Source organism: Sciurus carolinensis, chromosome 5 (assembly GCF_902686445.1).
Source record: "Sciurus carolinensis chromosome 5, mSciCar1.2, whole genome shotgun sequence".
In the NCBI taxonomy this organism is placed as follows: Eukaryota; Metazoa; Chordata; class Mammalia; order Rodentia; family Sciuridae; genus Sciurus; species Sciurus carolinensis.
In genome coordinates, this window is record NC_062217.1 from 151,895,065 (window position 1) to 151,908,840 (window position 13,776).

The 13,776-nt window shown below is 53.9% G+C and overlaps 1 protein-coding gene across 3 annotated transcripts in view; it reads right to left on the reverse strand.

Moving 5' to 3' along the window:
- The window catches only part of Sh3pxd2a (SH3 and PX domains 2A), a 225,410-nt gene that overhangs the window by 45,861 nt on the left and 165,773 nt on the right, over nt 1-13,776 (reverse strand). For all 3 annotated transcript variants that reach the window (XM_047552631.1, XM_047552629.1, XM_047552630.1), the window contains one exon: nt 10,909-11,040. In XM_047552631.1, the coding sequence (XP_047408587.1) occupies nt 10,909-11,040 (132 nt within the window). The remainder of the gene's footprint in view (nt 1-10,908; nt 11,041-13,776) is intronic.

The following is a 13,776-nucleotide window of genomic DNA, read 5'->3' on the forward strand; positions in this document are numbered from 1 at the left end:
CTCCCCATCAAAGCCAAGAGTCTAAAGCACTATTTCTGGTTGTAACTGATGCTGGCCTGTTTGTGATTAGATCCTACACTGGCTTTCTGGCTGGGGAAGCCCTGGATCCCTGCAGCATTGCTGATGACAGAGACACCCTCCCTCACTCGGAGAATTTTGTCCTCATGTGACATGACCAAAGACATTCATCAGTCCCTTTGCTTTCAGTGGTTCTCCAGGGCAACCCTTCAAAACACTATTTTAAGGGGGCAGGGTGCAGGGAAGGCCACCCGAAACCCCCATCATGAAATTGCACGACACTCAACATATTCTGTTCCTGGCACTGTCCTGGAAAACACAAGCACGAGCAAACTGAAGGACAGGAGACTGACCACCTTCCTCCTTTGCCTAAACCACCCCCCTTTAATTAGGGAAAAACCCACTCCCACGCACACACGCAGGCACACACACACACCAACACCTTTCCGCAGCATTAGTACAGAGGTGGCTCAGGGAAGCTCGAGACTACTGCTCAGCTGTTCTTTCTCCGGAAATTTAATCTGTAAAGCATTTGGCCTCACAAAGCCCATACCGAAGGTGTCCAGGAATCCACCATCCTGTGATCATCATTACAAACCCAGGGACATTTGCAGCCATTGACCCATTTGGCAGTTGGGTGACTGGCTGAAGGCTGCCCGACACGGTCAAATTCCCCTTGCTTGCTCCTCTGTGCTGACCGGCTTGTTTCCAGAGCCCCAGGGGCAAGAGGGACTCTTAGGAGCTCCAGGCCAGGCAGATGAAGGGGCTGCTTCTGGCCCCGCTTGGTAAGAGCACAATCAGGGGGATGGGGACCTTGGTCTCTGGAAAGCAACCAGGGCCACTGCTGTCACTCCTCATCACACTTCTGGTCCTCCGATGATGACAGCTGGTGCTCAGAGAGCAAAGTGGCTTGCCTGAGGTCTCCTGACTGGTTGGTGGCTCAGTTTGGAGCCTAAATTGACCAAGATCCTCTTATGCAAAGCCTGGGTTCCTTCCACGATGGGACGCCAACCATTCCGCCCATTAACGCGACACCCTTGGTCTCTTGCCAAGTGTGATCCCTCAAGCAAGAAGTGCGTGTCCAGAGCTGCCAGACACTGAGGTCCTCTGGTCAAGCTAGGCAAGAGAGAAACCTGTAGTCAACACTGCAGGTGCTGGTAAAGGGACCCCGGGCCCTCTGTCCTTGTCACACCTGCTCGCTACCCACCCTCACAGCCCCTATCACAGCAGCTTAAAATCCTGCCGCAGTCTCAAGATGGGGAACACGCTGAACCCAGAGAAACTGGGCCCTTGTGCAAGCACTGATTAGAAGTACAGAAAACAGACAAGACAGCGTCCAGAAACACCAGAACTGGACGCCCGGCCAACCTCAACAGCAACCACGCCCCCTGCCTGGGGAAGGGAGAACAAAAAAGGCCGAGGAGGCAGAGCCTGTGTCTGAGGGGGGCTCCCAGCCAGCCATGGGGCAGCCCCCCTCCCTGGATGGCACCGTCGCTTCTCCCCCAGCTTGACCCCAGCCGTGAGAAGTAGCGTTGAAGTGGGTCCGTGTTCTCCAGGCTTAGCCGCAGGCTGCAGGGCCCAGCATGGGGAGCACAGCTCAGTAGGGAGAGTGGCCCAGAGGCCCTGAGTACGTGCTGCCCTCCCTGGCGTGTGCTGCGGCTCTCCTCGGGGCCTCAGCAGCCCCCATGGCACCAAGGGCCCAGAGCCGACGACTGGCACAAAGCTGGCCTCGGGCACGTGACTTCCCATTCCTAGGCCTCCTTTCCTCTCTCATGGTGGGGAGGGACAGGGGAGAAGTTCCCTGCACTTGACATCTGAGGCCCCTCCAGGGCCAGGTGAACCATCTTCTTGTGGACAGCAACCATCCCTTGACCAGATCGCTCCTGCCTTCTGTGGCCCTGCTGGCCACACGGGCCTGCACCCAGTCAGGGCTCACCTTCTCCAGAAGCCGTCCCTCCCGCCAGACCAGACACACCCCAAGCATTCACGAACCTACCGCTGTCCTTCGGAGCCCCACCCTTCTGTGGTAGCAACATGGAGGTTTCTGCCTCGTGCACTGTAGGAGTGCAGGCGACATAGAGGACTTATTGCATCTGGGTTTTTACTCTGCAGGTAGAGAAGAACCCTAGAAAGCTGTCAGTTTCAGCAATGGGAAAACACTGCTGTGCCCCAGGGCACACAGTAGGTGTTCTGTTTGTTGACTGACTGAGCAAACTGCATCCTATGGAAGCTGTCCCTGAGGTCTAAATGTTGAGGTGTGGGGAGGGAAAGGGGCTGGACTGCAGGTCATTTTTGGGTGACGTGGGGCTGGGGAAAGGGGCCAGGATGGGTGTGTTTGGTTGGATGAAGGGGAAGGCAGCATGGGATGGAGCCCCGACCAGCACCAGCAAGGCACAGCGCACTCCACCCTCATGCCCTGATAAGCAGACCCACCCACCCATGCAGGCCGGGTACCCTCCCCAAGGACCCTGTGAGCCAAAAGTGGGACACTTGTGAAACTTTCTTGCTCAAAACTGAGTCAATGTGTTTTCCTTCTCCTTCAGATTCCCCCTGACCTGCAGCCTCTTGGCCTTTTCCCTACTCCAGTGAGAGCTTTAGCAGGATTGACCTGTTTTCTGGCTCTCAGAGGCCTGGGGAACACACGCTGCAAAGCTCTTAGGGCTTTGGCTTTATGAAGAAATAAAATCCACAGTGAAAGCACTCAGGTCTCCCACTATTGGACAGAGCTCAGTATTTGAAGCAAGCCCTTGCCTCCCTTCCTGTGCAACTCTGGGGCAAGTCACCTCACCTCTCTGGGCTTTAGCTTCCTCCTTGGAAAGACAGAATGGCAATCTCCACCCTGCTTCTTACCAAGATGTTTTAAAATCTGCATGATTCTCTATCTTGTAAAACATAAAATATTGTGATTCAGAAAGAGAGCACCTTGAGAAAATCCAAAACCTTCTACTAGCTGGCAGGAGCAGGCTTTTCCCCAGGTGGCCCTCCTAGTGGGAGTCTGAGAGAACAGACATGTAGGCTTCTGGCCACGTGCTTAGGTTCCAGGACACCGTAACCCAAGGGCAGCCTATGGTGATGCCGACAGGCCAGATCCTTAAAGGAGAGGACTCGGCTACGGCACGCTGGTCTCAGACCCCCACGTGCAGACTGGTCCTTTACGGCCAGTCCTTGGCAGACTTCCTCTGTTTCTGGCTCTCCCTCATCTCCTCCGGTGCTCCTGGGCCACTTCCTTCCAATAAAAGCTTAGGGGAGGCAAATGAATTTTAGCATGAGACTGCGCAATGCCCAGCTGACAGGGGAACTGTGGGCTGAAACAATTAAACAAAACCAAAATAATAGTTTGAGATAGCACATTTCAAACAGAGGTGGAAATGGCCGTGGGGTTATACGAGCCAAAGACTTCCCTCCGTTTTCTGAGACTCAAGAGCTTGGCTTGAGTGTCCCTAGGGGACACTGGCTCCTGCAAACTCTGCCGGGCATCTGAGCTAACTGGGTCACCCTTCTTGTTCCCTACTATGAGGCCAGGATTCTAGCTCAGCACTGGGAACCCAGAGGATGAGGTTATGGAATCTGAAAAGATGCTGATAGGGGCATGGGTGGTTACCCTGGGTTGCCCCCAACTACCGCCAGTGCCGAAGGGTGTAATATCAAGCGGCCGCAGGACACGCTGGAGAAAGGACAAGGAAGGGGCAACTTTTCAGCCCAGATTCCCTGAGGTCCTGACAAATTATACTCCCCAGAAAGAGTCTGCACTACACTCTGCTGAAGTGTTTGTAAGAATAGAGGAAATGGGGGGATGTTTTCCCTGTGCTTCAGTAGGGGACGAGACCTATCATTTGTTCTGGGGACAAAGGGAGTGTGTGCACATGTGTTGGGGTGGCTAGGAGGTCTCTAGTGCTGCCTGTGTACTGGGCACCTGTCAAAGGTAGGTCTGGGTAGGGGGCGTGTCCACAGAGTCAACATCAGGATGGGGTGACCGGAAGCCCCACCTGCCCAACGGAGCAGGTGGAAGCCAAGCAGCCGGAGCTTCCCCTGCCTGCTGACTGGCCAGGTCACCGGGCAGCTGGCTCCAGGCAGGTGGCTGGCAGTGCTCAGTGCTGACAAACCCTTGGCTGCCTCTCTGACCGCAGCCCCAGCAGATATGGCCAAGGAAAAAGCAGTTTCCAGAGTCTCCTGTTGCCACCACATCACCACTGTGCCCTCCTGCCACAGCCAGGATGGCCTCCTCCAAACACTACTCCTCCGGTGGCTCTGCTGCTCACAGGCTTTGGTGGCTAATTTACCCACAGCTTTCCAGCTGCCAATTTTCTTCTGTCCCAGGTACCTACATGCCTGCTTTGCTGTCCCTGGCCCACTGTCCTGTATGCCCCTCTTAACCTACTAGAACCCTTTCATTCTCCAAGGCCTCCTCCTCTGGTGGCCTTCTCCACTATGCTAGCCTTCTCCCCTGGCTTTTTAGCTCTGTGTCATGTGACAAAGTCACTGAGGGACAGCTAGCATGAGGGTGTCACCAATGGGTTTCTCCTTTCCTAGCCCTGCATGAAGTCCCCGGTACCCTGAGGCTGCTCTTGGGTCCTCAATGAGGCTTGAGCTCCAGGGTGGTGGCTCTGGTCCCCAGCAGGTTTGACAGCATCCTTAGAACCACTGGGTGCAATCTGTTCTCAGGCAGGTGGGAAAACTGTCAGAACTGCCCCAGTCCAGTGGCCTTACCAGGGCTGTCATACATTGAGTGCTTACTGTGTCCCAGGCCCTAAGCACCGAATTCCTTTTGAATCAGCATATACCAACACTAAAGTTGTGGGAGCAATTATTCCCCTTTTACAGGCAAGGAAACTGATGCTTAGGGGACCCAAGAAACTTTCCCAGAGTCATGAAGTCAAGATTAAAAGCAGGCTTATCACTGGGTATGGGAGCGCATGCTTGTAACCGCAGCTACTCAGGAGGATAGCAAGTTTGAGGCCAGCCTTAGCAACTTACTGAGACTTTGTCTCAATATAAAAAATAAAAAGGGCTGGGGGATGTCACTCAGTGATAAAGCACCCTTGGTGCAATCCCCAGTATCAAACAACAACAACAACAACAACAAAACAGGCTTATCTAACTTGAAGTCCATGTTCTTAATTGCTAGGCGAACCTGCAGTCTTATTCTCAAAACAGTCTCTATCCTTGGATGAACAGAGCTGGACTGAAGCCTCAAATGAGGATGTCCACTTCTGCTCTGGGGTTTATGCCCCAAGACCTTTTCCTCTCCAGCCAGCTTTGTGACACGGCTAAGCGGCACAGCAGAGATGGTCTCAGAACAGAACGGACCTGGGACTTGCTGATTAGGGAGACCCAGCAGGGACACATGTGGTGTAATTAGGAAGAGAACAGCTATCAGAGAATAAGGTCTGATGGCAAGCCATTAGGACCTCCCAATGGAGACGGGTCATGGGAATCAAACTACCTCAAGGCTGTTTCAGAGATAAGAATGCTAGTTTACTTATCTGCAATGCAGTTGCAATAAACCTACCTTTCTAGAAACAGCCTATACTTATCTTTACACCCATTTTCTAAGAACAGTGTAGCTTGAAAGCTTGAACTGGGAATGAAGTGGTTTTTTTTTTTTTTTTTTTTTTTTGGTGGTGCTGGAGATCAAACCCAGGGCCCTGTGCTTGCAAGGTAAGCACTTTACCAACTGAGCTATCTCCCCAGCCCTGAAGAGGTTCTTTAGGAACACAGAATCTAAGCAAAAGACACAGAGGACATACCTAGAGTTCACTTAAGGCAATGGAAAGTCTAAAACAATCTCACCCTCATGACAGGGTTCACCCCTTAAGTGCTCACATCAGTTAGTATTTAAGATCCATAAAGGCAAGAACCTTTTGGGTATATATCCAATTAGCACAGGGCCTGGGACAAAGGAAGTATTCAAAAATGATGAACTATATGAACAAATTAATGAATTGTACATCCATTATATTTTACTCTTATAGAAAACTCAGGTGGTACTTATCACTATCCCTTTTTACTAGGAGGAAACAAATTAATTCTTACATATATCACATAGTTAGCATTAGATATTTTAGATTATTTTTTAGGTGATGGGGATCGAACCCAGGGTTTTGTGCACACTAGGCAAGCTATATCCCTAACCCATATCCTTCCATCTTAAATCCGGTATTTGAATTCCAGATTCTTTGCTGTTTCCACTATACACAGCTACTAAACAAGTAAATGGTAGAAACCACTGTTTTTGGATACCTCACCCTCCTTCCCGATATTTCTCTTCTTTAAAACCTGCCCTCAACAGCCCCTGCTGAAGAGGTAGCCATGATTATGCTTTGAGAGGCTTCTCCTAACCACAGGTGACTGGACCAGGGTTGGACATGTGATCCGAGGTCTGCCAATTCATTGGCCAACTGGGAATCAATTAGACACAAACTTCAAAAAAAATTTTTTTTCTTTTTCAGAGATGGGGGTCTCACCGGGGGTCTTACCATGTTGCCCAAGCTGGTCTTGAACTCATGGGCTCCAGTAATTCACTTGTCTCTGCCTCCCACGTACATGAGACTATGGGTGTATGTCACTGCCCAGCTCCAACATAAAATTGTGGGCTCAGAGAACCAGAAGCTATCATTGGTAACTGGTAGCTATCACAGAGAGTCTGATGCTAACAAATCAACACCATGTAAACAGCTGCTATCTGAAGAAGAGAAGAAGGCTGGTCTGCATTTAGAAGAGCACAGCTCTGCTTTCAATCCATTTGGAAACCAAGAGAGACAGAGACAAGAGCAGCTTCTTTTGGCTTGTATAGACTTTCTGGTTCCCAGTCCCAGCCTCCTGAGGATGGGACTTCTCATCCTTGATTTCAGTGAGATTTCCCTGCATCCTTTCAATAATCTGTTGAGCAAGATAGTACATTTCTATCCTTTGCTCACAACTCAGCTGAGACCAAAGTGCTGACTTTGGAGGAATCAAAGATTTTCAAGGTTGTTTTCTTACTCATAAAATAAGTAGATGGACCAGGGGAGCTCAAAATGTCTTGCTTCCCAGGAAGTGTATATGAAGCCCCAGAATATCATCCAGTGCCAGGAAATAAACAAAGAGGAAGAAAGCTGAGACAGGAAAAATTCTGTTGACTCATCTTCCCACTTCCTGTGCTGGCCTGTATTCCTGAGAAGGAAGAAATAGTTCTGGAAAGTTGGAAGCAGTTTTGCTCAACACAGATCAGAGCAACCAGGACCCTGGCACCTTCACCCTGCCGAATGTTAGGATGGCTGTTTGCTGGAGGGTGAAGCCAATGTGGTCTTTGAGGCACAAGAATGCTCTACAAAGGAGACGTCTCTGCAGGGTGGCAGAGCTAACAAGGCTGTTCAATCTCTCTGCTATATGTGACCCTGGTGATGAATGGAGAAAAAAAAAAAAGTGTCCTTTCTTGACAGGGTCTCCCAGGCTCTGTTTAATCAAAAACACTTTCCCTAAAACTACTCAGGTCCTGCTCTTGGGAACCTGTGACTTCCAACTATCTATGTCCCGGGATGGGTTATCTTTAGTGCTGGGCATACATCCTCCTCCTGAGATCTTTTCAGCAGTCGCCTGCCTTCAAGTTCAAAGAATCAACTAGCATCATGAACTCCTACTCCCTCTGAGCACCATGCTGGCAGAAGGGCCTCAGAGACACCCTTTGGCAAGGATGGTCCTGGGAGTCCTGCATTGGCTCATCAGCCTGTCTGTCCCCCACCACAGCATCACCAATGCGACTTGAGCCCACTTGCCACCTGGGCGCAGCCCATTCTCAGCCTCTCCCAGGGATCTGAAGTGGGGAGAGATCCTAACTCTTGGACTCTTTGGGAAATTACTTAGCCTCTTTGTTACTTGAGCCACAAAACAGTTAAAGTGCCTCCTGTGGCCACATGGGGTTGTTCCACGATTCTGGTGGAATGATTCTGTGAACTGCAGGGCCTGGCACCTAGTGCTCATTGTTTGAGAACTCGGAATCACCTTCCAGGCAGAGCACTGGCGTGCCCACACCTCCACAGCACTTCCTGGCTGAGGTCCCAGCCAGAGGACTCTGACAAGGCAGAACCAGAGGTCGCAGGTTGCCTCTATGGACCCTCTATTTGAGGAACTGCCAGCTAAGTGAGAAGGCACACAGGCAGAGACCTGGCACCCAGTGGGAGGCCCAGGGAGGTAGGGATGGTGCTGACTGGGCTGCTTCCCCAATGTGGCCAGTGTAAATGCCTCAACGTGCCCACCATGTCCCAGGTCAAAGGCATCACAATTGGGTCTTTGTTCCAGAGTTCAAAAGCCTCGCTCACCACTCCTTCCAAAGCCAGCTCCCAGGATGCACAACATGCCTCCCCTCCCCCTCCCCACCATCAGGCTCCAGCTTCCCCACCAGAGGAACCACCTCCCAGGATCTGCAGTTTGGCCCTCTTCCTTTCTCCCCTCCACCCACTTAGTTCCTCTGGTTGTAAACTCCAGGCCTCCTGGCTTCTGATGGCGACAGAGAGGGTGGGTTTGCATGGGTGGCCGCGCAGTTCTCTGTGCAAACATCTGCAGCTGAGCAGCTGTCTCCACCCAGGAGATACAGAACTTCCAGAAAAGCAGGAAAGCCATGCACAGCAAAGCTTTCTCCACCTGCCACCCAGGGCCCTACTGAGTTACCCGGCCAAGTTCAGCCCCAGGAGAGGGCTCAAGGAAGTCATCTGTTCCAGTTCCTGCTTTCAAGAAGCTGCAAGGTTTCCTCCATTTTACAGGAGGGAAAACTGAGGCCCAGAGAATCAGAAGGGCCTGAAGCCAACTAGCCAGCAGGTGGTAGGTAGAATCCTGCTTCCAGGGACAGGAGCTCCCTCCCAGGGAGGGAGCCAGATCAGGCTGCTCCAGTCACAGGTGATGGGGAGACAGGGAACCTGGGCCCCTCAAACAGCAATAGGGAACAGGTCTCTGCACCATTTCCAAGTCTAACACAGACACCCACCTTTCCTGCATGTAGGATTCCCAAGTATTCCTAGGCTCCTGGAGATGGGATGGGAAGGGAGAAGGCACAAAGCCCCCTGGGCATCTTAAAGTAGGACAGACTTCCTTTTATGTGGAGTTTCCTCTCTGCTATCCTGGCCAGTGGCTGACCCCAAAGACCCAGGAGTTCCTCACCTCCTGCTGCTGCAGGGTTATACAGCTGTGGGTGAGATGGGCAGGGGAGGTGAGAACTTCCAAGAAGAACTGACCTTGTACAGAGAAGTAGGCCCCTATCTCTACGAGGTGTAAGCCCCTGAACAAGTGAACACCCACTCTTCTGGTATCTCCCATTTCACCACCAGAGACCCCTCCCACTGGGTTCCAGAGACAGACTCCATGGCAATGCCAGCTTCCTTAGGGAGCAAGATGGTGGGGTTGGCAGTGTGACAAAGGTTGAAGGCAAAGCCATTCAGGAAGGGACAAGTGTGGTGGTCCCTCCAAGTGAAGGATCAAAACCTTATACTAGAAATGTGGCTCAGCCAGGTGGGCAGTGTTCACCCTGGCCATGGCTCCAGGCATGAGGACAGAGCCTGACTTCTCTGAGAGAGGAACAGTCTATGAAGGTCCCAGGCTTTGAGGTCTGCTCTCAGAGAGCACATTCTCAAGCTGCCTGAGGCAGGAGCCTGTGCCTGCCTCCCCCAGGAGGCCTGCTGGGATTTCCCCAGCCTCTCTACAGCTATTTGCCACCCAGAGGCACAGGAATCAGGAGCGTAGGATCATCCTAGTTCTGCTTTGGCTCTCAGAAGATTTCCTTCCCCTCCGTCTCTGTGTCTCAGTCACTCTGTCTACAGAATGGTCATAGTAGTCCTCTGGCTTCCTGGGGCTGGGGCTGTAGCTCAGTGGTAGACTACTTGCCTAGCATGCCTTAGGCCCTGGGTTCAATCCCCAGCACCAAAAGGAAAAAAAAAGTTGGTTTGCCTTCCTTTTGGGACACAAAAAGGGACAGGGAAGAAAGAACAGGCCCCTCCCCTCTGGGAGTGTCCACAAAATACAATCCAGGGAAGTTCCTGTGCACAGGGGCCTCTCCTATGCAAAATGAAACTGAAACAAGGTGCCCAGGAACGAGTTTGACCCCCCCCCCCGCCCCCCGCCAGCAGGCTGTGGGATTCTACTGGGAGGAAGGGTTTGGGTCCAAGGCCCATTCCATCCTTGCAGGGGCCACCTGGGCCCACAACTCAAAACTGACACACTCAGGATTTCCTTTTTCCATCTGCCATGTCTTTTGCTACCAAAGACACCAAGGGACTCTGGGCCACTTTGCAAGAACCTTAGAACCAGCAGTCCCCAGGTCACCGTAGGCATGGCCCCTATGTCAGCTTCCACAGACTGAGTGCTGCAGGACCTGGCTTCTTCCCTCAGGGCTCTCGTCCCAGGTCCTCAGCCACTAGCTCAACAGGGGGCAGTCAGTTTACTAACCAGACACCAGCCAACTCCCACAGGGCTGGCCCTTCCTTAGGGACTCTGGACCCTGCAGTGATGTCATGGCTGGCCGGGTTCTGCTCCCTCCGGGACCCTGGCTTGGAATACAGTCCCAACAGGGAAAGATGCTGCTGGGCACTGCTGAGCCTGAAGCCACCTTCCCCAGGGGCCTCCGATGGCATGGGGTCCCTGAGCAGGGATGAACAGTTATGCCCATGGCTGCCACCCTGGCCTTGTACTCGCACAAGCCGGTTAATTACCCCCGAGCCAGGGAGACATTCTTCCACCACCAGGCAAGCTGCTGGCCTGCAGCCCAAACCAACAGGGGGAACTTCAGACTCCTTGGCCTCTCCCTGCCAGATGGAAATAACGTATAGCTGTAGAGGTGGGGGGAGGAGGAGGGGAACAAAAACCAGCCAGGCCCAGGAGCCAGGCTGGAACCCCGAGAGCACGGCCGGATGGCCGGGCACTCACCGCTCTCGTTCTTCTCGATGACATCCACCACCTCCCCGGCCTGGAGGCTCAGCTCTGAGTTCTCCTGCTTCTTATAGTTGGACACCACCACATACTGTTCCAGGATCATGGGCTCGGCGTTGGTGTCGGCACCTGGCGAGGGCAGAAAGCACGCGGTGAGCCAGCGGCCGGCCATGGCCCCGCGGCCGGGGCGCCCCCTGTCCATCAGCCTCGGGGGAGGCTGCTCGGTCGCCAGTGCTGCTCCGAGGGGCAGCCCGCAGCCAGGGCTCGCAGCTCGCCGGTCCCCAAGGACAGGCCATATAGCAAGGCTCCACACCGGCCCGCTACACTGCGGGGACCGGGGGACATGGGGAGCCAGGGGACAGGGGCAGGAAGAAGGGAGGAGAGAGACAGAGACAGACAGAGACGGAGGCCAAGGAAATTGAGGAAAAGGGCTTCTGCTGAGGAGAGTTAGTCACAGCCCCGCATGGGGTAGCCGGGGGAGAGGCCTGGGGCCCAAGTGGTCTCTCCAGACGCCGGGACCAGCAGGGCTATGTGGAGGGCCCCACGGGCGGGTGGGCGGCCCATGAGGGCTGAGGCCGGAGCACAGGAGAGAGAAAGAGAGGGAGGAGCAGGCCCCTGCTTCTGCCCCAAGCCCTGTAAACCCAGAGAGAAAAGGCAGCCCTGCTCCCCTCAGGCGGGAGAGGGAGAGAGCGGGAGAGAACTTCTCCACAGCCCAGGCCCAGCGAGGAGTCCAGAGGGTTTGAGGCCGCCAATCAGTGGGGTTTACTTGCAACCCTTAAATAGAAACACATGAGACCCGTCGAATGAGGAGCTGGGGGTGGAGGCAGGGGAGGGAGGAGGGCTCAGACTGTTTACTTGAAACCCAAGAAGAAAGTCCCAGCGCCAGCGCTGGCGAGCCCAGCCCACCCCCCGCCAACTTTTCCTCAAGTTCGGCTCCATTCCTGCCCCTCTGGCTCGCCAAGGGCCGGGCACAGATGACCAGCCCCAGGCAGCTTGCCCTGCCTGCGTCCAGAAGGCCTCAGTGGACCTAGCTGCTGTCCTCTCCCCACAGAGAGGTGGACTCAGTCTCCCTCTGCCCTGAAGTGCTGGGATTGACATGCTCCAACACCCTCCTGCCACCCTCTCCAGCAGTTTCAGGAACCTGAGGGGATGTAGCCCAGGGAGGGCAGGTGGGGCCCAGGCTCCCAAGAGCAAACTGGAACAGCAAACTGTCCTCCTCAGCCACTGCACCAGTGGGACATTCATCAAGCACAGACTGGAAGGTGGGCAGTCTGGGTGCCCACCTCGGCTCCCTGGCTGTGCAGACGGGACACCCTGTGCAAACCTCTTTGCACTTCAACTATTACAATCTCCAACACCTAAGACATTACAGGCCCTGTTAGGAGCAAAAAGGAGACATAAGCCAAAGACCGGCAAGTGCCCTCCTTCAGGAAAACCGTCCCGGACCACTCCCAGCCCAAATGCAATTCCTAAGTACACTTCTTAAACTATACATCTGCCAGTCAGTTGGGGTAGGGCACACCTGTAGCCCCGGCACCTGGGAGGCTGAGGCAGGGGGATCACTGGACCCCAGGAGTTTGAGACCCATCTGAAACAGTAAGACCCTGTCTCAAAAACAAAACACCATGCCTGCCAATCTCCTGAGGGCTGGGGTTTCACACCACTTGCCCAGCTGTAGAAGTGGCCGATGGTTTCCACTCAGGCCCTTGGTGCCTCAACCCACGGTCACAGGCCCCATACTCCTGAGCCTGACTGACGTGCCCAGCACCTCACGACACCCTTCTTTTCCCATTTTACAAACTAATCAGAAGCTCAGAGAGGGCAAGAGACTCACCCCAGTTCCCACAGCTGGTATGGAGAGACCCACATTCACCCATTGTGTTTTAGGTTCAAGTTCATCTCTTTCCATTACAGAACCACCTGACGTCTGTTTCCATGCATGTCATTCTTTGACTACAATGGTCAACTTGCTGCACTGAATCACCTGAGGATCTGCTTAAAAACACCAGCTTCAGAGGTCCAGGTTTAGGGGGTCAGGACCCAAAGTATACTGTAGACACGCCATCATGCCCCATGTTCTGGGGTGCAGCCAGGAGTGAGAAGCACTGCTTAGGTCTTTGGGTCCTTTGCTGGGCAACTTTGGGGGTGGGGGGGGAATGGCCACGGAACTCTGGGAAACCCTGAAGGGAGCCCTCCTTGCAGGGGATAGAAACCCACTGCCCTGGTGGCTTTCTAGCATGCAGCACGGCCCTGCAGCCCCAGCAGGGCTCTTTAGAGACCCAGTAAGGACCCCGGCCCTGCTGAGGTGTGCCACATGGGTGTGCACATGCAAGCCCCAGGCAGCCCCTCCAGAGCTGGATTGTATTTCAGGCAGAAATGCAACCAACAGCTGGGCAGCAGGCCGGCCCCGCCCCTGCACTCAGATGCCGCCAGCTTCTATGCCTGCCCTGCCAGCAGGACAGCAGCAGTGCTGGGCGAACAGATGTCCCCCACCGTGCCCCCAGGGGACGTCAGCTTCCAAGTCCCGAGAGCGCCCCAATTATACCAGCAACAGCAAGCCTCTGTCCCGGCTTCCTCAGGGTCAGTCCTCGGCAAAGTGCCCCACTGTGGTCCTGTGCTGCCTCGTTTGATTCCCATGTCAGCCTTATGCAGTAGGTCCTGCCGTCGCCCCATTTTACATAGGGGCAAACTGAGTCTCACAAAGGGAAGTGATTTTCCTAAAGTCCCACAGCTGGCACCCAAGCCCGGCTGACCACCACATATGATCTTACTTTTGCACCTTACATGGCCAATGGGGTGCCAGGGACCTGGTCTCCAGGGAAGGGCCCTGCCTCATTCTATCCCTGGATACCTGGCAGACAGGAG